The sequence below is a fragment of the Bombus vosnesenskii genome, unplaced genomic scaffold, assembly GCF_011952255.1.
Source record: "Bombus vosnesenskii isolate JDL3184/JDL3185 unplaced genomic scaffold, Bvos_JDL3184-5_v1.1 scf7180000013316, whole genome shotgun sequence".
Lineage (NCBI taxonomy): Eukaryota > Metazoa > Arthropoda > Insecta > Hymenoptera > Apidae > Bombus > Bombus vosnesenskii.
In genome coordinates, this window is record NW_022882962.1 from 4,895,770 (window position 1) to 4,923,215 (window position 27,446).

The 27,446-nt window shown below is 46.4% G+C and overlaps 1 protein-coding gene across 2 annotated transcripts in view; it reads left to right on the top strand.

Annotated features, from left to right (window-relative positions):
- LOC117235528 (rho GTPase-activating protein 20-like) overlaps positions 1-27,446 on the top strand; it is a 177,992-nt gene that overhangs the window by 31,114 nt on the left and 119,432 nt on the right. For both annotated transcript variants that reach the window (XM_033497651.1, XM_033497650.1), the window contains exons 2-5: positions 9,184-9,373; positions 9,528-9,712; positions 21,127-21,172; positions 21,826-21,998. In XM_033497651.1, the coding sequence (XP_033353542.1) occupies positions 9,184-9,373; positions 9,528-9,712; positions 21,127-21,172; positions 21,826-21,998 (594 nt within the window). The remainder of the gene's footprint in view (positions 1-9,183; positions 9,374-9,527; positions 9,713-21,126; positions 21,173-21,825; positions 21,999-27,446) is intronic.

A 27,446-nucleotide genomic window follows, 5' to 3' on the forward strand; every position in this document is an offset into this window, starting at 1 on the left:
AACCTCGCGAAATTACAACAAGAAGAGTGACGAAACCACGTAGAAAACGTTTTTAGCATTATTTCCTGCAGCGTCCCTCGTCCGCCAGAGAAACCGGATATTCATTCACGCAGAACGATAGAACGAGTTTCGATAGATCGGAACAGAACGTGCGATTTTCCAATTTCGAAAAGATCCAGGAACTGACCTTGCCGGCCGAACTAAAAAACTACGCGGATTCCGTGTCAGTGGGTTAACCGTGCGAGCTACGCGAACGCTCGGTTTCTACGCTTCGCCGTGTTCTTTTTAACGTTTAGAAAATTGCTGCTTATCGATCACGGATTAACGAACACGACGAATCGATTATGCCAAACGATTATCCGCCAGTATACCGTTCTTTTCTGCAAGACCGCGGTGCAAATGCTAAATCTCGAACCATAAACACGCAAAATTTATCGCCCATTCAAGGATCCGCGCACGGTGTAAATCGCCGAAGTGACACCGAGGTGTGAAAACTTTCGTAGCTTCCCCGACCGTTTACCTGTTAACATCAGGAAGTTGACTTGCCACGGATAAAAAAGACAAGATAGGCGCGGTGGCTTACAAAAGTATTTTGACGCTTGAAAATTTATCGCGAGCCACTGTATATTTCGTAAATTCGTATATTACGAACCTTCTCGGCAAGGATCGACGCGACTCGTTATCTAAGATCGTAACTAATCTCAACATCCGTGAGTTATCCTTGAATTCGCCCGTGGATCGATCGCACACGATAATATCTGCAAATAGGCGTGTACTTGGTAAACGAACGATCATAACGTCGTTGCCGAGAAACGATTATTCGGTAGATTAACATCAAGGTTCTCGCGTTTTTAAACAAAATGCAAGACGAACGCGTTTACATTGTACTTGCAACGAGTTCAATAGCGCGCGTGTAATTTCGATCGATCGTTGAACGATCGTCCGATAAATCACGGGACAAACGAAAAAAGAGAAATGGAAGGAAAGGAAGAACGGAAGCGAGAGCAAAGAGCGAACAGAATCTAATGCATTATCGCGAGCCAAATGCGCCTCGCTCGCGCAGATTCTGACCGTTAAGCCGTCTGACACGCGCGCAACCACCCACGCGAATCGTCCTTCCCGACAGCTCGTTTATCTCGCCTTTTTCGCTCTGAAGATCACCCTGCTGACCTAGAGAACCGAGTGGGTGTATCCTTCTTTTTCCCTGCCATCGTTATTCCAGCGACAATTAATGCAGTCTGCTGGCAGGTATCACCTTGACTTGGCGCGAGTCAGCAGAGTTATGGTAGCTTTTTTCTGCAGGGACGCGTTTCGAATCGAAATCGCCTCCTCTCGGGTCTCGACTTTTTGCAGCGTCGAATTTCGATAGCTTGGGAGACAGAGACGGAGACAGAGAGAGAGAGAGAGGACGTGGGTCGAGAGCGATTAGCAAGGTCCTCGGTGCCTCTACGACGAAATTCCACCGTCGGCTGTCGAGTAACGTTGACTAAAATTAGAAAGTATCATCGAGGAGTACTTGTACCGCGAAAAATCTATTTTCGAATGTATATATTGGGTAATGCAGCGCGCAATACGTTACGAAGTGACGGTTCCAGGAAATTTACTTTCGACGATGGGAGATCAGTGGCCCCTCATTGGGTCATGCAAATTTAGACCGAGTGAACGTCTATTCTCGAATGCGTAGCCCAGGCCGAGAGAGAGAAAGAGAGAGAGAGAAAGAGAGGATCTATCCTGTGTGCCTCTCTACCACGACAATAGGGCTGAATTAGCACCACTTTGCGCTCTTTGAACAACCAAACAAGTGGCTCCACTAGCTGAATCTCGAAAAAAATCCATCCATTTCTCTCGGAATTGGTTTATCAACAACTGCCTTGGAATAGGAAGGGCTCGAGCAGACGATGCACAAAGACAGAAATTGTCGCGGAATATCGCTCATCGTGTCGTGAATTCGGGTACTGTAGTCTCGTGTAGTCTCCAACAGGCTTAGTCAGACTGTAACAATGTCCTGTTTTCGAGGAGTGGAGAATTAAACTGATTGAACAATTACGTCAAACTGGTGCATATTTTTATCCTAATTTTCTAATTTTTCCTTTTCTACATCGTATTCATACGTCGTCCTGCGACGTAGAACGTACGTACGATGTATTATGAAATAATTTCTTCGCGAAGATTCGAATTGTCGGTCTGACTAAGAAAAAAGAGAAGAAAATGGTCGTAAATTCAAGTTGACGCGTAGCAGATGTCGGTGGTACCAGAATTATACGTTGAAATCGTTGTCATAAAGATAATCGCCTCCTCCACGTCGGTATTGTTCGCGCTATTAATCTCACGGCTATCGTTAACGCAGCGAAGAAACAGAAGAACGCGATATTAAGGCGAAGATGAACGAAGCTCGTTGTTGCGAGAAACATGTGCGTTCCGAAAGCAGGTCATCCGCCTCTAGCTCGATTTTACTATTTTCGACCGCTGCATTGCCACTTCTGAGACGAGCCAATTATTCGGCCGGGGATCTAGAGGATCTAGGATAGCCGGTCGCGCGTTTTCCACGAAACCAAGTTCGTATTTCTCTACTTTGCTTTGTACGGAAGACTCTTAACGGCTTCATTGTGAACAGCATAAAGCGTAAACAGTCATTAGAAGCTTTAACCTCGAGAGTCAACTAGCGGAAATACCGGTGAATCTGCGTTTCCTGTCATAGCTTTCTACGCAGGAAGGAGCGCTCATTGTCGTTTCGTTATGACGAATTTCGGCGAATATCTTCTCGCCGAAAGATTAAAACGATAGCGACTGTTCAACCTTTATGATCTTCTCGCAGCGATCTGCTGGCTGATGAAAAAGTTCTTGCGTCATCTCTTTATTGCTCTTCTCGAATGATTCATGTACGCTGCTTCTTTCGAAGCAACTTGCGTCCGAAAGCTTACGAGAGTCTGTGAAAACTCGAACGTTCTACGATCCGAGGTCTACGTTTGAATCGAGTTTGGCTTAGTTTTCGCTCGTATAAGTTTGAGTCACGTGTCCTTTCGTTCCTAAAGCAACCTGTACGATAAAACGTACGAAAACTTTCGAAACGTGGAATATTCCGAGACATAAATTCTACCGATCGTAGTTGGTGTTTGTCGTTTGATGCATAGAAGCGCAAGTTCATCGGAATTCTCTCGCGGAATCATTTCAGCTGGAACGATAGTTTTCAAGCAGCGATGTATAATGCATCGCGCGCATCCCGCCCGATCCGCGCGCTGAATCGCGATTTTTCATTTAACACCCGTGTTCTCACGAATCGACGACGCGACAAACAGCCTCTTCGTGTTCTCCAAGCGTTCATTTGTCGTCGTGGCAGACCGATTCGATTCTCGTAGCGAAAGGAATGAGAGTGGCTGTTGGTGCTGCAGCGGTTCGACGAATTGGTTCGGCCGTTCTAGCATGGGCGAGGCCTAGAACGCGCGTGCACCAACACATTTCTCACTCTCTTTAAGCGTGTTGACTGCATTCACACGCTTTTTTGCCTGCACACAAACCGGTAGCTTAAAGCCCATACTGGTCACATGTGTCTACATACTGCGGCGCACATTTGTACCGGGTGTTTGTCAAGAAAATATTCGTTTGTTCTTGAACTAGATTCAGAGTAGAAAATTGGTACGATTATTAACGATAGATTTATTCGCTTGCGTAGAGGAATTTTTGCCGTTTAATTTCCTCGCCAGCGGTTTGTATCGATAGAGCGGAGGTAATTTATTTATGTATGATAATTTACTTTTTTGCGTTGAAAGCGTTTAATTTTGACACGGAAGTACACGATGAAAGGAGATACGAAAGAAAGAAGAGCGGTGGAAAAATAAACGATGAGATACTTTCCCTCGTTAGCTAACGAAGTGTAAACGAGAATTTCTTTTCTTCGGTCCATTATCGATGATTTTTGTTAAAAAACGCGAATTTTTATTTTTTCATTGCGAATATTTGATTTCGGCGGAGGGACGAGGATATCAAAGATACGAATTTTCTCCATTTAGTTAATTTAGTGGAAAAGAACGGAACTCGGCAATGGTTCCACCGAATGTGTTTTCGTCCTACCCCCAGTGAGCGACGCGCGTCAGTGGTGGGACGACCTACCTGGTTGTCGCTACCCTCTTAGCAATTTTTGTCGAACGGAATTATACGAAATGTTCGCAATTTTATATTCACCTGGGAAGTTTTTAGCATCCGTACGTATATTATCGATTTTTTGCCAATTTTATCGCGCGATTATTTATGCTTTACGGTCGAACGATTTATTTGAATCCATCGGGAGAAAACAGTTTATGTAACAACAGTTCCTTGATTCTTTCTACTAGCTGTAATTTTTCAGTCAGGCGGATTCAAACGATCGTAGTACGGTTTATTTATTTAATTAAACGCCAAGTAATTTTACTGTACGATTTTACTGTAGCGTATGTGTACTAAATATTATTCCATCGTATTATAAATTGCGATCAAACTGTCGTCGAGTAAGTTCGATACAACTATTCGGTCGATCTTCGATTTACAATGTAAATTCTTTAATTAGATACGATTAAATACGTATGAGACCGAGTCTGAAATTCTTTAGGCTTAGGCGATCTATTCAAAGCAAGTGTATCTCTCTGTGTACTACGCAAGTACTTACATTCTTCTCCGTGCCACCACTGTGTCGAGCTATATATACTTGGTATGGCCTTCGTTCTCTCAGTCGCATGACAATCATACCTCTCGATCCATTATTGGCAGCCGTTATTGGGTAACAATGTTTTGACTAGAGCGTACGTTCGATACGTTCGACGATATAAATTTCAATAAAATAAATATCATTGATAAAATTAACGACACGCAAAACCGTTTTTGATCTTCAATTATTGAAACAATTGGTCGGTTCATTTGTTAAGAGCAGATCCCTCCCCTCAGTCGAACAACTCTTATAAAACAATTCCAGACACGCGCACAGCCCTCGATCATCCGTCGCGGCCACTTTCTTCTAACTGGAGCTCCTCCTATCCGGTAATTGACCAATGATGTAATTCTTCGAATTGAAAAAATTAGCCTCGTTGCCGCGTGCCTCGAAAATCTTTTGCAGACCAAGAACCGTCGTTTAAGATAGATTGTTTCATTATATAGTTGCAAATAGCGCTCACTTTAAATAGATATGTCTGAGTCAATTCTGATTCATGCAGATATCTCGAGATTATTACATTTCAGGTTATATTTATCCCTTCTTTTCCTTTTTTTTTCTTTTTTTTTAAAGTAAATTTAGTTTTCAATAAACCGCGGATATTTGCGCGAATCTATACGTCTATGAACGAGAAATAAGTAGAAAGTTTCACTCGTTAAATGTTAAAAAGGTACGCCCTGCTTTCCATATTTTATATAATTTCGAATCTTGTTAATTAAAAAGGCGCGTTTGAATTTTCCACGATGGCATAAAAATCCGCGAATGGTATGTAAAATTCGCTAAAACTTCTCGCTTTATCGCTATAAAACGAAATAAAAAGGTCGATATTCGTGAACTGCGGATTATCTCTCGCTATTACTAGTCGACGATGACACAATCCGTGCGAATTCTTACGTCACGTTATCGAGCAGGAACTGTATCACGGAAATTCCAATCGAGTTTAAAGTGGCAATCGTATCGTGATTGATGGTTTTTCTATACGTCTTAAGCTGGCGATACTTCTCGTTCAAACGCGGGAGAAATTAATCGGCGCGTTGCATCGACCGGCTCCTCCTGCTCGTGGCCACTCGAAATAGTCCGCTCTCTTCCGCCTCGACAGAATGGTCTGGCTTGTGATCGATGTAACGACGCTCATTGTCCCGTAATGAGTCTGGGAGGGACAGGATGCTCGTGTACGCGTATTTTCAACAGATACATGCACGAATCGATGTATGAAACGTACAGTTCGATAGACGCGAAACTTCTGAATCCTATTAAGCGGAGAAACTTTGATCGACTCGTATCGATATTTCCCATTTATTACTTTGCAAGTGGCGTTTAGATATTATTATTCTACGCACTAGATACGTACGTATTATCGTTCGGTTTAAATGATCGAAAACATTGTATTTCTCGAATGAATTTAGTTTCCACAGGGGCGAAAAGATTTTTCAATCGACTCTTCTTTCTTATTGCTAAGAAATAAAATATTTGATACTCGACTATAAATCGAAGCGTTCTACGATGGTCCATTCGATAGCGTGAAAAATATGTATGAAAATTTGTCAAGCTAATAGATTTATACGGTGACCCAATATTTCTGAAATTAAACACTCGTAAATACATAGTGGACGTTTAGCAAAATTATGGTAACGAAGGTATGCAGAAAAAGAAAGTGTATTATCATCTTGTAGTATCGACGCATCGTTCTTCGAGCACGACCAGTCTCCTCTCATCTCCCTCTCTCTCTCTCTCTCTCTCTCTCGTCCATTGGAACGACTCGTCTTGCGATCGAATACTGATTCGGATTCGATCGCGGACGACTCGTGGGACAGAGAAATATGGTCTATCGGTATTGGTAATGGGTTCAGTAACAGGTTCGACCGCGTTGAACATGACAAAGAGGCGTTTGCTTTTGTGAGTCGTGCTCGTTTAAACGAAGAACGGATGATAAAGCGGAATCCGATTAAGCTTAATGGAGAGGGATTTAATCAAAAGACGGAGAAGATGGGGAGGGGGTAGAGAAGGAGTCGCGGATATTCAGGATGAAGAATGAAAGTTTGCGAGGCAATTAGAGGCAATTTCCGGTCGGCAGGGGCTCGAGTGATTCGCGCGGTGGAAACATTCGCGATCCTTGGTCGTTTTTCTCTCGAACACCGTTCACGAAGCGTACGAAGAGACAAAGAAAGAGATAGAGTAAGAAGAGAAGAGGGAGGAAGAGAGAGAGAGAGAGAGAGAGAGTAAGAGAGGCAGAGGCAGAGACAGACTGTTTCTGTTTGAACCCTTTGCTCGAACGACTTGTAATTTTGTTGCTGTCCGGTCGGCGAGTGATACATTAAAAAAAGCAGCAGGCTCGATCGTTAGCCTAATATTAACATCCATAAAGTGCAATCGCGTGTAGCGCGAGACGCGCGAGCCCTCGTACGTCTGGTTCGTATCAAATGTTTAATTACAATATAAAGCGGCGAGCGAGCGGTTGCGGTTGCCGATGCTGCAAGGCATTTACTTTTGGCCGAATAAGGCCGGTTTTAAAAGCCGTTGCAACGGGGGATGCGCGCTGTGTACTCGTATTTCGCGCCAATTTATAATCTTGCTCGCTCCGATGTCTTCGTATCGCAGCGGCGGAAAGAGGACAGGGAAACGTTGCGAGGCGAAACACGAAGGCTGCGAGAGAATCGAAAAGAAGCGAAGGCGGAGGGTGGCGAAAACGAAGGAAACGAAGCGGAGGCCGTTCGCGATCGAACGGGTACAAAACGCCAGATGGAAGGGAGAAAACGGAGAGAGACAGACCGGTATAATTACGCAATTTAGATTCAGTTTTACGATTCCGGTTTGACTTTATTAAAAGCGAGAGTGGGCGTATACGCGAATTCGCCCTTTCTCCGATCGAGAGTAATATCAGTACCTTGCCGGTCGTGAAAAAACTTGGTCACAGAGATAACGCGCTTCTCGTTTAAACGAGAAATTGGTATATACGTCTCGAACGGGCATCGCTCTTATACCCGCGATGAGCTGATGAGAATCGTCCTGGATATAAAAGGGACTCGTAACGCGAGCCGCGAACGCGTATCTTCGACCATTCCTTTTCTTTAATCGCGTTTTCATCTACCGATCTATTAACCGAGAAAACACGTTCGTGGATGGTCGCGGAACTCCCAGATTTTCTTTTTCTCTCGTTTCTCTCTCTCGCTTCGAACGTTCTACCGTGAAAGAAGCTCGATCTTATCGCCGGACATTATCTCGGTACGTATCGTCGTTTAAATGTATCATAATTTGCAAAGGAAACGGCTTACGCGATAGAAAGAAACGGTGTGACGACTTTGTGCGTTCGATGATCGTTAAGAGCGTGGTTACGCGTATACTTGCGCGTAACTCTGCTTGAGCGGAAAGTCGCGAAGAACGTTCGACTTGGACAAAACGAACGCACCGAATTCCTGAACGAGGCGCGCGCGAGCCACGTTACACCGGAAAAAGAATTCGCAATATGATTAACGGTACGCTCGACGTGGAGCTCATCGACTACCGGATTCTTCCCAATCATACCGATCGTATCGTCGATCCTGGGTGATCGCACGCTCCGCACCGGATCATCCGACTCTGCCTGATTCCCTTGAACCGTCGATTATTCGGTCGAGAAGAAAGAATCTCGCTCGCGTCGCTTGCCCCGCGTCTACCGATTGCTCTCCTCTTCCGAGCCATTCCGAGAACGACGATTAGAAAAGATCGGCGTCGGGTGTAAGCTTGGCTGTTGTAAACCGAGATTAAATTGCATTGTCCGACCCGTTACTGTGCCAGCGATAATTGCCACGCCGGCGTAAGGTTACCAACGAGGTCGCGGGTTAAGCACAGTGGGCAACCACGAACTCGTGCAACACATTACAATTTTCGTTTGCCTGGCCCCGACGAATCGATACTCTCGCGGTTACCATCGTCCGGCTATATGGCTCGATTTAAACTTCGATTAAACTTGTTGGCTTTGTTGGAATTCATCGAAGGCGTGGATCGAAGCGAAAACGTATGGGTCGATGGAATATAGTTGTACTTTACAAAAGCCACGTGGTTATTACCTACTACCAGACTCCGGCTGCACGATTCTTCGGATTATTGGATATCCCAGTCAATCCGATAATTTCCTTTCATCGATCATCGAGCTTTTAATTTCCGGACAATTCGCAGAATTTCCGACGGTCCATGCGGTTGAAATTTGTCTTCCAAGGTTTTCCAGCGCCAAACAATTTTCACGGTTTCCACTTTTACGCGTACAACGTGTGAAAGATATTTGAACGTATTGGAACCTCGTCAGGAAATTTCCAGTCGTTTACGATTTGTCGATCTACTGTTTGTATTCTATCGATCCATCGATATCGTCGAAACAGATATACGATGGTATCTGTGAATCGCGCGCGTTTCCATTAAATATAAATTACGATACGAGACGCGTAAATCGATACCGGAAGCTAGGATTCTTGTCGCGACTGTTTATCGTTGCTACACGTTTATCGACCATCTGCCATGTCTGATTGCAGCTACCTGGTGCGTCTCCCGGAGCTATTTCGTCCGTGGTTGCTCCCGTGCTGTTGAAGTATCGGGTCTGCAGGCCTCGATTGTTGCTCGCTGGCTCCAGAGCGGAGATCGATCCAGCCGCCGATGTTGCCCTGTTGCACGGAGAAGTTTTGCTGATCGAGGACTCCGCGAGACAGTACGATCCGATAGGAGGTGAGTTTCCACCGCTTCGATCCGACTTTATTCGCCGAAGAAGTCGGTTGCTCTCTACGCTATCACCGTTATTGACGCGTATGTCGATAGCTGCTACGCTCTAACCGGTGAATCAGTGACGCGATCGTCGGTTTTTTGTTTCTTCGTGTTACAGATACGGACAGACGATACAGAGCTACGGAGAAGCTTCTTCATGCCGAGGAGGAGTACCACGAAGCTCTGTGCAGCGCGAAGGAGCTGTACGCAAGGCCGCTGGCGCGAAACTATCCCGAATTTCACGATGTTATCTTTCAGCCGCTCGCGGATCTCTCGGTGGTCACTTCCGAACATTGTCAAAGGGTGAGTGCGATTTAAAGAATTTTGAATCGAAGTCGCGAACGTCCTTGGAGAACAATACGCGCCAGTTTTCTACACGGATGGTAGAGCTCTTCTTATCGACCGCTTTCTGACCTAATCGCAAGGCTGACTGAAGCTCTCGGTTGAGAGATGGCGGCACTCGAATCGAGCCACGTTGTTCAAGTTCGCGCGGCACCTGTTACTTCGACCACGTTGTGCCTTTCTCCTGGCGTGTCGCAATTACGCTTCGCTCTTCGATCCGCGCAACCTTTCGCGAAAGGCAATTCCTCACGATGGCGGATGCGACGATTTTTCGCGTTAAACGCGTATCTCTTCTTTGCATTATTTTTCGTCTAAAAAAAAAAAAAAAAAAAAAAAGAAAAAGGGAACCCTATGCCTTCGAGCCTCCTTGTGGAGGATTTAGATTGCGCACGAACGTTTCTTTCTCGTCGTTTTTGCATCTTTTATACTCCGATATCGATTATTGTTTCAACGGTGAAAAGAGCTCTTAACGTTGGAAGAAGGTCGAAAGAACCTTTTCCCCTGGAAGAAACTTTCCAACGGAGAAATACGATTCGATCGAAATTGAGCGAAAAACGCGCGACTGTCGATCTCGCGATTGCCTCAGTGTTCGCTCGATACAATACGAATACAGTACGAAAGATCTGGACACTTGCTCGAAATTCCACTCGAACGGCCCTCGTTAGAATTCAATGTCCGGTTAGTTAGCTCCGCAAGCCTGGTGCGTTTCTTATACAACAATGTAAACACCTACCGAGAGTAGCCAGGAGGCAGAACTCACAGCTTACTTTGGCGCGCAGACCAGTCTCTCTCTGGATCGGTCGTAAGAAAGCGTAGAGAGATGATCGTTGGTCGGGCGGGCAAGGTGTTTTCACTAAAAACACCGTGGAAAATATGGTGGTCAGACAGAGCGGATACTGATAAGGCGATGGTGCCCGGGGCTCGACGAACGTTGGCTACTCTGGATGCAACGGTGGACGTGTTTTCTTAGGGCTGACAATAAAGAGGATGGCTGTCCTTCGGATGTAAACACAAAGCCACGCCGGCGGAGCTGGTTAACGAGTCGGGATGAGCGATGACGGTGGTTAGCATCCTCATAAATATTGACTTTTACAAGACGCAGCGAGAGTTCGCGAGGATGCAACGGCGTCGTAAAGTGAAAAAGCCTCTCTTCGCGCCGGCGAAAGATCGTTCCGCGGGATTCGAGCGAAACCGACTCGCCGAGGAAACGCCTACCTTCTTTATTCCGCGCGCTGAGACGCCGATGGTCATCGATAACGAAGTTCTCGCGCAAAAACCGTGCAAATATACGCTCCGTTCTCGATGCATCTCGCACCGAGACCGAGACACCGATCTTTTTCGCGCCAAATGATTATTACGATCGACGCGTGGATTAATTATAGCAGACACGTACAGGCTCTCTTTCGAGTTCCATCGTTCGGTCGTTGCGAAAGATATTTTCCAGAACGCCTTTGGTTATGGAATATCGCTCGATCTGATTCCAACTTGTGCAACGTGATCACGTACAGGGTGTCCAGGGAAAAGCGAAAGATACGATACAAGCAGTACGCAACGCGAGCGACACGATCGGAAACGAAACGTCTACGATGGAGTAGGAACGATCGTTAAACCAGCGAATAGATTTACGTTCGCGGAAACGACGTTTCGTCGTTCGAACCTGTAATTTGTCAGTCGGGAAGTTTCCTCCTAGGACACCCTGTATTAATTTTTCGTTTTGCTTTTCGTCGTTGCCCTCGAACAATGCACGTCGAAGATAATTTGAAATTTACGTTAAATTTATGACAAGACGATAGCTATTTACGGATTTCCTTTTATATTCTCTCTCGGAATGATTCATCCGAGAGATTTGACTCGATCCATCGATGGAATCTGACGCTTTGTCATAGAGTTACAGGAAAGGAAAGACGGTGTTTGCGAACGTCAGCCATCCTACGTACGTATACGAAACTGGTCGAGGTTGATCCGAGATCGTCAGGATGACGCAAAACCTCGCGCAGGACCGAAGGTTAATTAATGAAAACGCTTCGAATGGCAGGCACTTTCTGAAGCTGCGCACGAACCCGGCAGTTCTCTTCCCTGCACCCTTTTTATTCCGGGCTTGTTGTCGCCGGTCGGCTGTTGGCGCGATCTCCGCTGCCACAGAGCAATTTCACTTTGGAAGCACCTTGGGGCCAGAGCGCGGGCAATTAGAAGCAATCGCGCACCTGGAAGGCGAGGGAGACTCGTTCCGTCTCTCTTCCTCTTCCTCGTACACGCTCTCCTCTTCTTTCTCCGTTTTTCTCTCTTCAGAGAGAACGCCAAGGGACTCGGCGAACAAGGAGGGACTTATTCTCGTACGTTTATTTGCTCCAAGGATTCTTCGAGTTCTGGTGGCGTCCTGTGGCTAGCGATGGGCGTTCGAATCTCAGCCTCGAGGTTTTTCAAGACCACGGAATACGAGGATCACGAAAGAAAAACACCGTACGTACATTTCTAACGTCACTTCGTGATTAAACCGATGTGAAATATCTACAAACGAAAAGAATTCGTTAGATACGCGAAGATATCGACAAAGTTTCGTAGAAGCTGAGGGTATAACCGTCGAGACAAACGATATTCGAACGTGTTCGATGCTGTGACGTTACGACGAAGGATATTGTCAAAATTTCGAAGAGACGAAGAAAACGCTCGTTCGTTTCCAAAAGCAAATATCAAGACAACCTAGCGAATGTTGAAACGACATACGATGCTCTTCCGTGGCTTCGTACGTATACAGGTTCGAAGCGTCTCAAACCTTGTCGCTATCCGTGATCCAGCCTCTTCTGACCGTTTGCTTCCCTGACAAACCTCGGAGGATTCCACGAAAAGTATCGTCCCTAACGACTGATCCCTCGTTCGTCCTCTTCTGTACCGTTTCGTCGTCATCCAGAGCAGCGTGTCTCTCCTTCGGCAATTGAGCGTAGAATTTCGAGAAGGACGGATGTAAAGTCTGGCGCGGTCTTTTTGGTCCAATCTCGCTCTCTTACTCTTTTGCTTTCTTCCTTCTTTCTCCGTTTCTCTGCGACGTTCTCTACTCGCTACGACCGTAAATTACGTTTTTGCGGCAGAGCAACGCGCCACGGTAACCGCGGTCATGGCGGCGGCTCAAGAGTAGCTGCGTCGCGATGCGCACGTGCACCTGCGCTCGTTGCCCCGGCCACTGCCAATGCGACAACCAACGCCCTGCTATCTTTTATTTCTACCCTTTCCCCGTATCTGCCGTTCTTCCTTCTCGTTTACCAATCTGCTTGTTTACGGAAGAGGATACAACGATCGATTAATCACCCGCAATCGTATCGAACGTTGTCTTCGCAACCGGCTTTCTCGATCTTACAAAGCGGAAAGTAATACACGTGAAAAATGAAAAATTGCGGGGCAACTTTGAGAAAATAATCGCCGTGTTTATCCGCGTACGAAACGAGTGGATCGGCACGGTGTATCTCGCAGGATCGATTCTCATTCTCATTAGGAATAAAAAATAAGATTCGGTCGAGCAGAGCGAAGACGAGAATCGAAGAAGGAGAGCGAAGGAAGAAAGTGGAGATTTATTTGGTCTACTTCGGCCGTAAGAGTAAAACACGGAATGGAGCAGAAATGAAATTACTCGTGCGCGAATCTGGTGGACATGCGCGATAATAAATGACGGACGAAGATCGTTTTTGGTCATATCGTGCCGATCATCGTTATCCGTGTCCGTATTCGTCGCGGTAATATTCATGCAGCTGCAGGTCAACGTTTTTTTGCGAGAATGTGAAAGCACCGTCCGAAGCCGATGATCTCGCGAATATCGCCTTTCTTGCGACTCGTTCTTTCCAAAAGATCGCGACGAGAGTTCGCTGAATTTTCTGCAACGCGATCGTCCGTCTGGCCTTCGTTCGTCTGTCGCGCGACGCCTTCTTCGACGGAGGACCTTGGGTCGCTTTAATAAAATCCGTGCAAACGAAACGTTACGCTTACAACGGCCAAAACACCGTTCGTTACCGATCCTCCGTGACCGAATTCCACGATTCTTCGGCTAATTCCTCCACCCATAGATGTTAATCAGACCGTGTAAACGTACTTACAGATTGAGTTTCGGCCAACGATCCTGCTACACTCGCCGATAATCAACGTGCTTGGCTGAAAAGTAAATGTACATGGAGCCGTTTCTTTACGCTCAATGCCGGTCGGCTAATGAGTAAGTAGCAGTTCGAGTCTGCGGTTAACAGTCCTTCTCTAATCTCAAGACGAAGCAGCACGAGCCGGATATTGTTCGTAATCCAGTTTGATGGTTATGGATGTTAATTACACCGTAGATGCCGTAATCGTGCCACGGACGAAGAAGAAAAACACGAGCTGATATGTACATTGTCGGAGAAAAAGGAAAAATTTATCGTTGCGAGTTACGGCGAGTCCTCTTCACCATCCTGTACCATGGAATCGACGCTCTTATTGAAATTTGACGTGTTACGCCAGTATCGACGAGTACCGGTACTTTGCGACGTTAACGAGCTTGGTAACGAAAGAGACGAAACTTTGCAAGAAAATGTTACGAATTACGAGTTATCGCGTTATCCCGGATGACGAGAATACAACTCGTAACTCGTCCGTTTACCAATATCGCTCGCTCGGCAAATTATTGCGCGAGATAGCTGTAGTAGAAAATTGAAAAGGTGGCGCGTTGCGCATTCCGAACGCAAAGGATGGAAAAGGTGAAACAGACGAGAAGGAAGTTAGAAGAATGCTGGAAAATTAATTAGCCGGTGTGCAATCATCCGGCAGCGTATACATTATCGCAGAGAAACGAAAGAGTTCTCGGATACCGACGCTTAAGTCGAGTTCCTCTTTACCACCTCGCTCATCGACCAATGAAGCAGTCCGTAATAGCGGACGAGCTCTGGCAGACGTAATTTTATTCGCATTAGTGCATCGTCTGGCCATTCCATCGTCCTCTTTCCTTCGTAGGCTCTTTTCGTTCTGTCTCTCTTCGTTTTCCTGACTCGCGGAAAAAGAGGAGACGCGGGTAGAAAGTAGAGCAACAGCGAGGGGAAAAAATGTGCCGCGCGGCGTGCAGCACACGCGGGTTAACGAGAAAAAAAAAAAAGGAGAGACGATCGTGTCGCAGGAAAGTGGATGAACGTGGTGGTATTTTGTTGGGAAAGTGGACTCTGTTGGGATAGCGGATCGCCGAGAACGGTTTCGATTTCATCGGCAAGGGTCTCTTATTTTTCTGAGACGGGGGTGGGGCGGACACGGTCCAGTTTAATTCTCGCACGACGCGCCGCGGCAAAGTCCTTTACCTCGACGTCCACTTGCCACATTTTTCTAGCCGCTTTCCATTCTCGGTTCGAGAATATATCGCGATCCATCGTATATTTTGTTCGTTCGTGAGAAAAATACAAATTTATTGGCAACTACGATGTTTCTCCCGGATCTATCCGCATCGTCGTTGTATGTATGTATACGTATGTATTTTATTAAGCCTTAAACGACGGAGATCGAGTGAAAGTTTAAAAAATGTGTCAGAAACGATCCAGCCTGCACCGAGTGAGCGTTAATTTCTTGCGAATTCGTATTATCGTACGCGAGAGTCTTGTCAATGTTTCACTCAGCGAAGAAGAAAGAGAAGTTTGCTCGGAAAGTTTTTAAGCTTTACGAAAGAAGTAGCGATCGCTTGCTCTATCGATCGCTTTGCTAAATAGCCATTCGTCACGAATGTTCGACCAACTTGGCAACTTTAATACGCGCGATTTCAATCTTTCCATCCACGTCTTCCGGGAACCTGTCTTCTCCGACAAAGAAATTCCACGGTCGGATTATGTGTAACGCTCGTCCGTGTGATGACGCGCGAGCTTTTAACGCGAGGATAAGAGGGAAGAAGGAGGGTTCGAACGAGGAATCGAAAGAAAGGACGAGTGGAAGAAATAAAAAGTTCGTCGACGTGGAGGGGGCTTGATCACCTCCGGGCTTCGCCTTTCGGCAGCGACATTTATTTCCGAGCCACCTCTCGGGGGCGTCGAGTAGCCGTTGAATGAGAAACGCGATAGTAGCAGGAAATGATAAATACAGGGACGCGGAATTTCGATGGTTTTGATCGCGTTGCTAATGGGACCAGTTCTGCTTGTCGATCTCTAATTTCTTCTCACCTTGTGTCGAATATCTTTTGTTCGTGTCTTTGGTCCCAAAAAGCTACCCAAATTAATAACGTAGTTTCGCAGATGCAAATTAATCGTTGTCGGTGTATCTGAATTTTAAAAACTAAATTCACCCAAGCCAGTCTCTTCTTTTCTTTTTGCTGCGGCGATCCATTCGATTTTCGCGACGATCGAAAAGACTGGACAGTTATTATAAATTCTTCGGCCGTGTTGCGTGTGCGATGGAAGATGGTTTTCGAAATGGAAATCGAGAGAAAGAATACGAGGACAATGCTCTCGCGTCGTGGTGGTGGATGCATCGATCAAACCGATACTTCCCGACACCCTAGAAAATCGCAAATCGCTCTCACCGCGGCACGGCTTTTATCTCGGACGGGAGAAAGTGCGTTGTGCGGTGCACGCAGGTTGGTTCGTCGTGTGCGTGAACCCAGGACACGTTCCTTCGTAGCCTCCGTTCGTAAAACGGTTTCGCCTTCGCGTGTCACGTTGTTTCGTGGTCGCAGATTCAACGTCCGACAGTCGCACGATGCAAAGGCGTATTGCGTCAAACTTTGGCATTTCGGAAGAATAAGTTCGTTAACGAGTTGCATCGTTAGCTTTTGCCAATCGAACAAACGGTTGGCTTGCGTAACCAAGCCGAGAGAAATTAAGCATCGCGATCCCAGCCACTCGTTAATCGATTGCTCGGAGAATAAAGGTGTGACCAGTGGGAGTTACGATCGTAGTCGGTCCGAATCGACGTTGATCGTGACGGATCGATAAATTTTCATTGGTATCCATGCCGTCCTGCAAGTCGTAATAATCCTCGTTGGAATTCCAGTTGTTCCCTTTTCACGGTGTTACGTATCATAGTAGAATCGGTATCGCGAGAGAAACGTACGCCGTTCTAACTTGCGATGCAGTTCGCGTATGAAAAAATTGATCTGTGCCAAATAATATACACGTTAAACGTACGTCAGGAATTCGCTTCCGCTTCGATGATTTTATTCCTCCGTTCGACCCATACGTTTCTTTACGACGTCGAAACGATGATCGAAGAGGAACATCAAAGGTAATAATAACGTATCTTGGATAACCATCGGTTGAGTGTACGCAGCAGTTAGCAGTAGGAAAGAGAAAGAAGGTTTTTCAAGCGCGAATCTGCTTTCTCTGCACAATCGACGCGCGGTCAACGCTCTCGTTAGCAACGAAGACGAACGCGTATGTAGGGGCCTTGTTAACCCGGCGATAAAAGAATAAAGAGATTTACGCGCGGCCCACGTGGCTAGCTCCGCCTCTGGTTCAGCTTCCTGCAGCCGAAATTGTCGTTCACGCGCCGGTAAGATTCACGCTTGCGAATGGCTTCGATCGCGTGAAACGCGTTCCTCGTCGTGACGGTTACGCCGACAAACCGGCCGCGTGACAGAAGTGGAACGTATTCTCGAAAAATCGCGGCTAAAACAGAACGGCTCGTCGTAAATCGTCGGTCTCCGGTCGCTCCTTTTTGCCGGTTTGTCATTAATTTGCGACGATTTGAGAAAACTGGGACAACGCGAAACGAGTTGCACGCGTGGCTCTTTCGAGTCTTCCAACTCGCGTCAGTGTCAATAAACGAAGAGCAACAAAAGCCGAGCCGTTGGAGCACGTGACTCGGAAAAACGCGATCGAACGATTTACTCGATCGAAACTAGAACAGCTTTAAACGTTCTTTCTTACGCTTTTGTTCGACGGGACGACAAACGCGTATCTGACGCGTCTCATTTCAACGGAAATGCTGGCGAGCTCGGTCGATCACGAACGTAACGTTAAACAGGATGCAATGGCGTATCGATTATCGAGTATAATCGTGGATCGAGTATGTATAGTTCGCGCGTGCGAGAACGTTGCCAATGATAAGAAACAAGAAGCGTCGCGATAAAGGCAGGTGATGATCAGTGGCGATCTAAAAATTCCGTGTAACCTAATTATAAACCCACGGTGCTTTCGTCGTTCACCTATATTGATATATCTGGAAGAAAAAACCTGTTTGTGATTTAAATGCAACGAGGCGTGTAATTATTTAGAAGAGCCGGGGCGAAAATGCGATTCAGTTGTACCGGATGAAAAAGCTGATTTACATAAGCGAAATAGAAAAGCGTATTGACATCGTGGTTGGATGGATGCGACAAGAAGAAGCATGGAGCAGGTAACTTGGTGCCACTCCGCAGGTGCATATCCCGTTTATCGATCTTCGATCTCGGCTCACGGGGTAAAAAATCTTTATAGAGAGACCGTCCGGACGACTATAAAATAATAATGGGTGGTTGAAACGCCCACGCGTAGTCCCTAATAACACGTGGTCTGGCCTGTTTTTTTGGGAACGCCCTCCGGAGTACTCATCCTCGAGAGCTCGTCCTGGATGGATAATGCAGGCTCGAGGGGACGATCGCGGTCGCGCGACGTGTAATTAAAACCGCCTCCAAGAGGATGCGCGTCTCCGCGCACGATTCGCTCGAGCGAGGCAGCGGAAAGGAGAGAGGGACCAGCGAAAAATTGGACACTCCGGAGACTCTGTAATATTCACCAGGTCCTGGAGATAATCGGTGATCGGCTACGATCGTCTATCGCTGTTCCACGAACCTAGATATCGAGGAATCCCCTCGTCCTCTTCGTCTCTGTCTCGCGACTGCCTGTGCATCGTAATCTGACGCGGTGATGAACCACGGTAGCCGAGACAACGTCGTTCGACTTTGTTCCCCGTTGTAACGTTGGAAAATAAAGTCGAATGTTGACGGGGAGAGAGGTTTAACGAGGAGGTTGCCGGCTATTTTTTCCATTTTTCTTTCTCTTTATTAGTTTCTAAACCGATTTATAAAGTCTCTCTAGCCGGTAGAGCGCCTCATGAATACGAATCATTTATAATTAATCTAGGATTGGGTTTTCGAGAATAACGCTCGGAAATGAATGGGTCACGGCGTATGCTCGGACTCGCCGGCGCGTATAATGCGTTGCATAAATGCATGGGCGCATGCACTGCGTGTGCGCTTAACATAGATACGTATCTGACAATAAGAAACACATCGACACGCCGACGCACCGTCACGCCGCGCCGTCGCCGACGTGACAATGCAACCGACAACCATACGATGCCCCTTACAACCACACGCATCCCTTTTTTCAATTTACTCGGGCGGCAGCCGTCATCCCGCTGACGTTGCACCCTCTGCTCCAATCCCATACGTCCTTATCGAAACTTTAACTTAACGAATGATACCGCGAAAATTCATCCTCCGCGTTCGAATACATCGACGTATCGCACATCGGTACCCGTTCGTTTCCAATCTTGTTCGGCGTTCGTTCGTTTATCTCGACGCGGTTTATCACCGATCGTAAGTACCGATCGAAGAGTCCATCGAAGGTTTTTCTTCGTAACGCGATAACAGCAACCGCGTTGGATCACTCCCTCGGACGAATTCTAAGATTTCGGGAATTAATCGAGAAACGTTTCTAAAAGACCAAACGATTTCGAACACCCGCGCGCCACATAAACGGGCTCGTCACCCCATTTTAGATGCCTTATCGCGTATCTTATGACTCAGCGGGTCATCGTCGTAGGCTGCCTTTTTAAGGTACGGATAACAGAAGGTTGATGACCGTTTCCTAAACTGGTAGTCGGACGTTTCTCTCGTTCATTTGCTTCGGAACACGTGCCAGAGATGCACGAAACTACGTGCGTTTATCCAATTGTAATACATACTTTCGAAAATCTGTGATAAACGCGGATAAAGTCGGATAAAGGTTTCTCGATCGTTGGACGACGATGGTCTACGCAAAACGTAGCAATTAAAGCGCAAGAAATTGCTCGTTAACGAACCTGCGCACAGAGGCCAGCAATTTTATTATGATTACACGGTGTCCATGATAGATACGTATTCGTAGCTCGCAGGCAATTAACCGTGTATCATCGATAATCGCTTGTCCTGGCACAGCGTGATCCGAAAAGAAGTCGAAACTATACGATAAATATTTTTATTCGATGTAACGTCGGTTGGTTGAAAAAAGAAATGCAAATACCGTGCCCACGGTTACCACCTGTCCGTCGGTCTTTATTTACGCAACTTTCTCTCGATTTTACGGCCTCGCTGAAATTAACCATTAACGCGCCGATTAACATAAGGTCGATACCGTTGCTGTACAAGCGTCTTGCCACTTTACACGCCGCGCGGACCAGTCGTTTTCCCTTTACCTACTGTAATGGAAACGTAAGTGGATTCTCTCGTGACAATGTTACTCGTTAAAGAGTTAAGTGGGTGTCGGTCGTACCTGTACAAAGTCCTCGCATCTACCTGGTTGATCGGTTCATCGAGCTTCGAGCAACGAGTCGCCGTTGCTAGAAAGTGGTTTCGAAGGAAATATGAAAGTCGAAGCGTTCGTTTAAAAAAAGTAGTCTGTCTGCGCGTAAAAGTCAGATTACGGACGTTTACGTATTTTCGAAATTTTTCAATCGATTTAGAAATTTGTCAGAAAAATTTTATATTCCGACAACGAGATCGATAGGCATCCGGATATTTTGTTTTTTTTTTTTTTTTGTTTTTCCTTTATTCGAAGAGAATTTCATCCTCGTTTCACTCACGCTGTAACGTGATAATAGAAAGAACCTTAAGGACTATCGAGCTTATTCACGCGCTGATCGAGCATAATGCCGCGTTATAATTCAACGAAACAAGCTGGTTTCGAGGACGTGATTTAGCCTCTGAACCATCGAACCACCGCCCAGACCGAAGTAGTAAATTTGAAAAATGTCTTCACCTTCTCCTCTCTGTATTTTTATTCGATCGTCATTTCTTTCGAAAGATCGTAAAAGCAACGGGTTCCTCGATTCCGTTCTACATCCAATTGTGCGTGGTCCGGATACTCGCCTTAATTTTTTGTTCGCCGCCTAATTCGTATTTTGCTACGAGAAAGCAACACCGGTTTCGTTTTTCTTCTCGGATATCGTTTCTTCGTCGTACGAAAAAGATCAATTGTCCGCTAAGGCTATCGAGCGCAGGATGTAAAGAGGAGTATAAAAAAGTAATCAAATGATCGGTTGAAACTCGCCCGTTGTATAAAACTGGCGTATGGCGCCCCTCGAGCTCCACTCATTCGGGCATTATACATCATGTATTATACATGGTCCGCCGTATCTCTTCCCATCCCTTCCTCGTATCTTGGTCATTGTATTTTAAGAGCCAATTCTACCATGGCCGTTTTGCTTTCTTTCAGATCCGCACAGCGCTGGAGAATTGGGATGGCGGTACCTTCAAATCGGGTGAGTGTACGCTTTCGTTTTTCGTCAGATTTTCTTTAGATACTCGAACCGTAATACGATAGCGAAAGAACGCGAAGATTGCAAAGAAAAATGTAAATCGCGATAGGTCGTGGTGTCTTTCACGAGGAAGTTTATGGCGAGACCAAGTCGGATAATGGAGTCGGGGAGAGGATGTTAAAAAAGCCGAAGGATTCGATGGTAAATCATTGCCGATGCGCGAGTGTCTGTTCCGTGATGGCGAAGACCCCACCTGACGAAGAACGGTAGAAAAGAGAGAAAAAGATAGGAATCCTGGAACGGAAATAAGTTTCGTAGGGAAGGTAGCGAGATGATGTATCGCTGAATCGAATCACTTCGAAGAAGATTTTGGACGCGAGGTTCTCGTTCACGGTTATTCCATCATCGCGGATAAATTTTGCATGCCTTTCCAGTGCGTCTCGTATAATTAGCTTATTCTCTCTCTCTTTCTCTCGCTCGCTCTCTTATGTTTTGTATCGTCGATCATTCTCTTAAAATGGGTCAACGAGCTCACGATTTAGTCTCTCTCGGGACGATCGGAACGAGCCGAGAGAGAATTTATCGAATTCGTCAAGCACAGTGGGTATACCGACTTCGATACGGTATCTAATTGCCTCGTTCGGTGTGTCCACCAGGTGACTTATTCCCTGGCTCGTTTTGGAATTCTTACTGGGAATACCTGGAGAGTTACGGCGAGGCCAGGAGGATTCTGGACGAGCTGAGAGCATCCGAGGACCCCCTACTGCACTTTCTTAGTCTTAGGCAAGCCGCGGCCAGGCATTCCCCATCCTCGTTACTTCTTCTACCGGTAAGTTATTAATAGCTACATGAAATAGAGACACGATGTTTGCTTGTAAGCGATCGAATTATCCCGGCGATTAAGTCGAACCAGCTCGAGAGAAACAACACCTCGAGCAAACGTACGGGAATATAGATCCGTTGAAACACACCGATAGGTCGACACGAATATCGATAGGATCCTCGGCTCGACGATGAAATATACGGTAGTTAGTTAGCTCGACCAGCTACACGGTTTTCACTTTTTAGCACGCTAATCTATAAGGCGTTAAAGTATCCGCCGTTTCGCGTTATGCGTACAGCAACCAGTGGAAATATTCGAACGCTTACCATAGAAAACTTTAAACTTTTATCGTCCATACTTTACGCGTTATAAAAAACATTTCGAAATCTCGTTAGCGCTATAATCGCACTCGACTGTCGCGATCCAGTATATCGATAACGTAGGAAAGAAACCTGAAAATACGTACGAACGATCGAACAAATAAATAAGCAATTCGTAAAAGGTGTCTACAAGTACCGAAGCAGATACTTTCGCGAGCCACTGTACAGTGTTACGAGCACGTTGCTGATATATGTCGAGAATATCTCGAGCGAATTCTGTCGTGGATACGTGCGTAATTAATCGCGCGCTCGTTAATTCTAATTACGCTCGTTCGTGGCGAAAAGGAACCGGCGTTTTTCCAGCCGGAGCGCCTTTGACGAATTACGTCGAGGGCGTTTTCTCGCGTCCGAGAAATCGACCATGGTAATTGACCTTAACGATCTCGAAGCAATAACGAGACCTCCCCCTGTCTTTTTACCGCTTCTCGAAGAACGACGAGAGATCGTGGTCGTGTTCGCGCACAGTGAAAGTTCTATCACGCGGCTGGTGACGCAACGGTGTACAAGAACATCATCTTCGGTTAACCTTTCGAGTTCCTGCCGCGTCTGCAGACAGACGAAGCTGTCGATGTTCCCGATCGGATCGTCTAACGATCGACGACAACGTGCACACGTACGTGTGTATCATCGTTCCGATAACTTTCGTTTCGATGATCGAACACGTGACATCGTGTTGGTTAGGTTTACACCAGCACAGTCGCACCATTCACGAGATCCAAGTTTTGGGTCAGTCGGTTTAGGAATTTTATACGTACGATTCGCGTGTATTTGGCGCAACGACCAAAGAAGAAGAAAATATCGTACATCGAACAAACTTCTTACCTCTTGATATATTATTATATTCCGGAACGCGCACTCCTTAACCCACGCAATACGCGATTTCGCCATGTATCATTAACGTGTCAACAGTCTGTTGTCAAAAGTAGCCTACGAGCTAATTTAGCGAATTACCAGTGAAAATCGCTCGATCTGTGTCAAATATCCGAACCAAATATACCGACCGAACAAATAACTCTGACTTACCCTATATCAACGTGTATCGCAGGAATAATTACAAGAAAGAATATGGGTTTTAGCCTAGCGGCGCGTCCATCGTTTTGTGCGTGAATCGTCTTAAGAAAGATCGAAAGTGACGCGCGTAAGTTAGCCAGCGTCGATGCGGCGCTGATTACAAAATCGAAAAAATGGCAAAGTACCCCGGACGGGGTATCAGTGTGCGGGACCGCGGCATGTGTGAGATGAGCTATGTGACAGCTTATAACGGGTGTAATGATCGGACGCTTCGAACAGCGTCTCTCGGTACGATGGAATCGACCTCGACTTTAACGCCCGCTGAAATATAGACTCGAGGCTTGTAAGTCACGCAGCTACCCGAGTATCTTCGCGTATACCTAATGCTCGTAGCACGACGATCAGGCCTCTCGGTAAATGTGGTTTTGTCGTGAATACTTAACGAGCAACATCGTTTCTCCCTAATATCGCCATTGCCGGTATCGCTCGTTACTTTTGAAATTCGCACCGTCCAACCAACTTTTCTCCAGTAAGGTAAGTACCTGGATGCTCGGCGACCGCTTGATGGGAGAAAAATTCATTAGATCGCCGAGCACGATTCTCAGATATCATCTATCCTATCGTCTGGTTGCGTTAACGTTGATGCATTCGCATCGATCATTCCGATTTTCCATGCTTTCCCTCGCGCCGGAGTATCCACGTAATTGAAACTTTTCCCCGGAGCATAGCGGATTAATCGCGTTATTCGCTATGAAATTTCACCTGCCCATCGAAGCACCTGTAGCCACCGCGGCTAGTACCCTGCCTACGCTAAATGTCCGGGTAGATTATGCGATGCCTTGTCACACGTGGGTGTCCCTGGCACTCCGGTACTCGTTCGTATCAGCTCCCCGGGCCGCGTCACCTTCGTTCCCGTTTTGCTTTGCTCGCTCGATCCACCGGTTGCAAATCCGAACTTACACTTTGCTCCATCCGTACACGTGTCTTACCGCCTACCGCGTTACAGAAACCACCCTTCGATATCTCACAACACGCTCGTCTATACCGCGAGTTTCTTCCATCGTGAAATCTTTTTCGGCTATTTATAGCTGTAAACCAGATTGTTTCGCGAATTTCGTATTAAGTATTCTATAGGATACGACGTAACACCGTAAATAACGTGCTCGAGCGTAAATACAAGGCGTATATAAAGTGGCGATCGTTATTACGCGAACGAGAAATTACAAAGAGCGAACAAAATATGGCCAAGTTTCGTCACTCGCAAAATTACTCTTACGCGTTAAAAAGAAATCGGTAAACTTCCGTCGCATTCTGTTCCTTGGCGAGTCGAAGCGAACGAAATTCTAGGCGACGTAGAAAATGCTTGGACTCGCGAATCGAGAGAAAGCTACACGGTGTTGTTTGCTTGGTACGCACCTGCGTTCGGATATACGCGGCCGAGCAAGCGCTCATTGTTTCTCTCTTCTACCTTGGCGTGTTGCAGAACGGCGAGTGATTTACGAGGTGCACTCGTCGTACGCCGGTAATATGTGCTTTGCCCGAAGGGGCAGCGAGATAATTTTGTGAAAGGTGAAGCCTCCGGGACGCGTACAAATACTTTACGATCTAATTGATTCGGTTAGGTATATTGTCTCTTTCTGTCGGAGCTTTCTAAAGATGCGCGCATCTTAGAGATATATAGCCATCACCGTTGTTCGCGCGGACCGTTGCACAAGTCGCGGAAATAGTTAGGAGTATTAAAGCGAGGAATCATCGTGTAGGCAATTAAAAGCGTAAAATACTAACGGTTTCCCCTAGCTGGTGGATTATAGCCGTACGCAGCAGACGGAGCGATGCTTCGCGGATGATAAACGATCTTTCGCTCTCATCGATGGTCTCGGCGTAAAATTCTGACGTTAGTCGATGCTTCTCGAACTGTGGAAATATACTCGATGTATTATCGCGGCAAACGAATATGAGCGGCTGCATGATCTCTCTTACGTCGTAAGAATAAAAAGAATCTCTGATTTTTCACTCGACGATATCTCGAGAATTCTCGAGGATTCTTATCGGTGATAGTTCGAATCGCGCGCGAGTCTGAAACGAAGATGGTACTATTGGTTGGATCTTTCATTCCGAGTTAATGGAACCCATTCGAGCTAACAAGGAGATACGAATATTCGATTAATGGAATTACCCCCTTTGCGCGTTCAAACGGGGATTAGGAAGATTGTCAGTTTATCGCGATATTTAACGTAATTTCTTTTTTCCTATCCTTTTTTCTTTCTGCCTCTTGAATTATTTAATATTCCCGATAGTTTCGCGGTATAACGACGATACGCTTGGACGATGACAACGACGCTAATATGGTCGATCAGGTAACCGAACGATGATAATTGACAGCCTTGTGCGAAGAGATTTACACAAAGTTGCTTGCACACAGCGCGATGGGAGTAGCAATCTGGCAAGTTGGACGAGCCAGGGTTTTTTCTTTCTTCCGTTCAAGCGTGGATGAAAGACGATTTGATGGGCGATAAACGCGATAATATAAGGGACAGTATGGCGGACCGTTTAAAGACGAGCAGGCGCGACGCGATACTCGGAAAAACGAGCAAATCGGGCCCGGTTGCGACCGTAGAGAATTTACTTTGCTATAAATTGTGTCACTCGCCACGACGCGACGCCGGTGTCCGTATGGAAAATAAAACGCCGTCAGGTAAATTAATTAAACTCGGCGGATCGTCGTCGCGCCGTTTAAAAACCGAGAATCCGAAGAAGCGATTCGTACGGAGTAGGAATTTATCCCATCTTCGAGTCGGATGAAAGAAACAATCCAAGCTGCTGGCGAACTCTTGTTTCATGCAAACGCGGCCGTGTTTGTCTCCTGAATAAGTGCGCATTCCTCTCGGTGCCGCGCATGTTCCAACGATTTTGCTCGATGATAATTAAAAAACACAACCGGTAACCTGTTTCCTGAAAGCGTCGAAGCGCGTTCACTCGTGACTTCCTCCGTCAACGACGTACGTCCTGCGTACGTCCCGGCCTAAGGGGACGCTGTTAGACTTCTACGAGTGGAAACTGCTTACGCAGGTACGAGCACGAAGGGACAATGTTTCTCTCGGCGCGCCCTCGACGACGGTCACGTAACGCAAGAAGAAAAGGAAGAACTAGAAGAAGGTTATTAGCGATCGATCCGAGCTTCGACGTCTGGATAACAAATTGTTGCCGGACCAGTTTCTCGAATTCGAAGAATCGTCGCCAAGTTGTAGGAAAAAGATGAGAAGAAGATGGGACGAGGTGGAAGACGAGGCAGAGGAAGACCTACAGTGACGCGCACTTGCAAGGTCTCCCCGTTTCAGGCCGCGCATTCCGCTTATTCTTTGGAATTATTATCAAGGTCAGAGCACGGTATCGCTCCTCGGGCTTAACCATAGCCGACAGGGATCTCGCGATGCTTGCGATTCGTCGATCCGAACGAATCCGCGAACAATGCGATCGATCGCGTTTCCCGGGGATATAATTCGGCCGAGTGCGACGAGCAATTTTCGGCGAAAGCACGCGCGGTGACCTTTACGCGTATCGCTAGAGGGTAAACACGGTGCAGAAGTAACTTGAAAAGAAATTGTCCGCGGGCGTATCTCCATCGTAGGTGCGTAAATCGCCAGGGAACCTATCGGCGCATTGCTATAAATAATGCAACGAAAGCTATTAGTCATAGCCGGTGATCGCGCAACAAGCGTCACCGAAGAACTCGGTCTAATCGATTCGCCATAAAATCGCGTCGCGCGGTTCGGTAAGATTCGCTGTTAGCGGCGTTGATGTTCTCCGCGAGTAGGACGATGCTTCAAATCGACTCGCGTGTCGAAGAGATCGGATTGGCCTTAGAAAAGTTAGAGGCTGGCGTGTCCTTGACACCTCACTTTTTCACTTTCGTACTTTCCATTTCTTCAGGGGCAAAAAATGACGAAATAGTTAACGGATAATTGAACCGTCCGCTGGGAGAACTGGCCGAGTCTATCGAGCGTGACATCTGTCTTAGAAAAAGCAATAAACATTACTTACATAGGCTTCGCGTGTATGCATA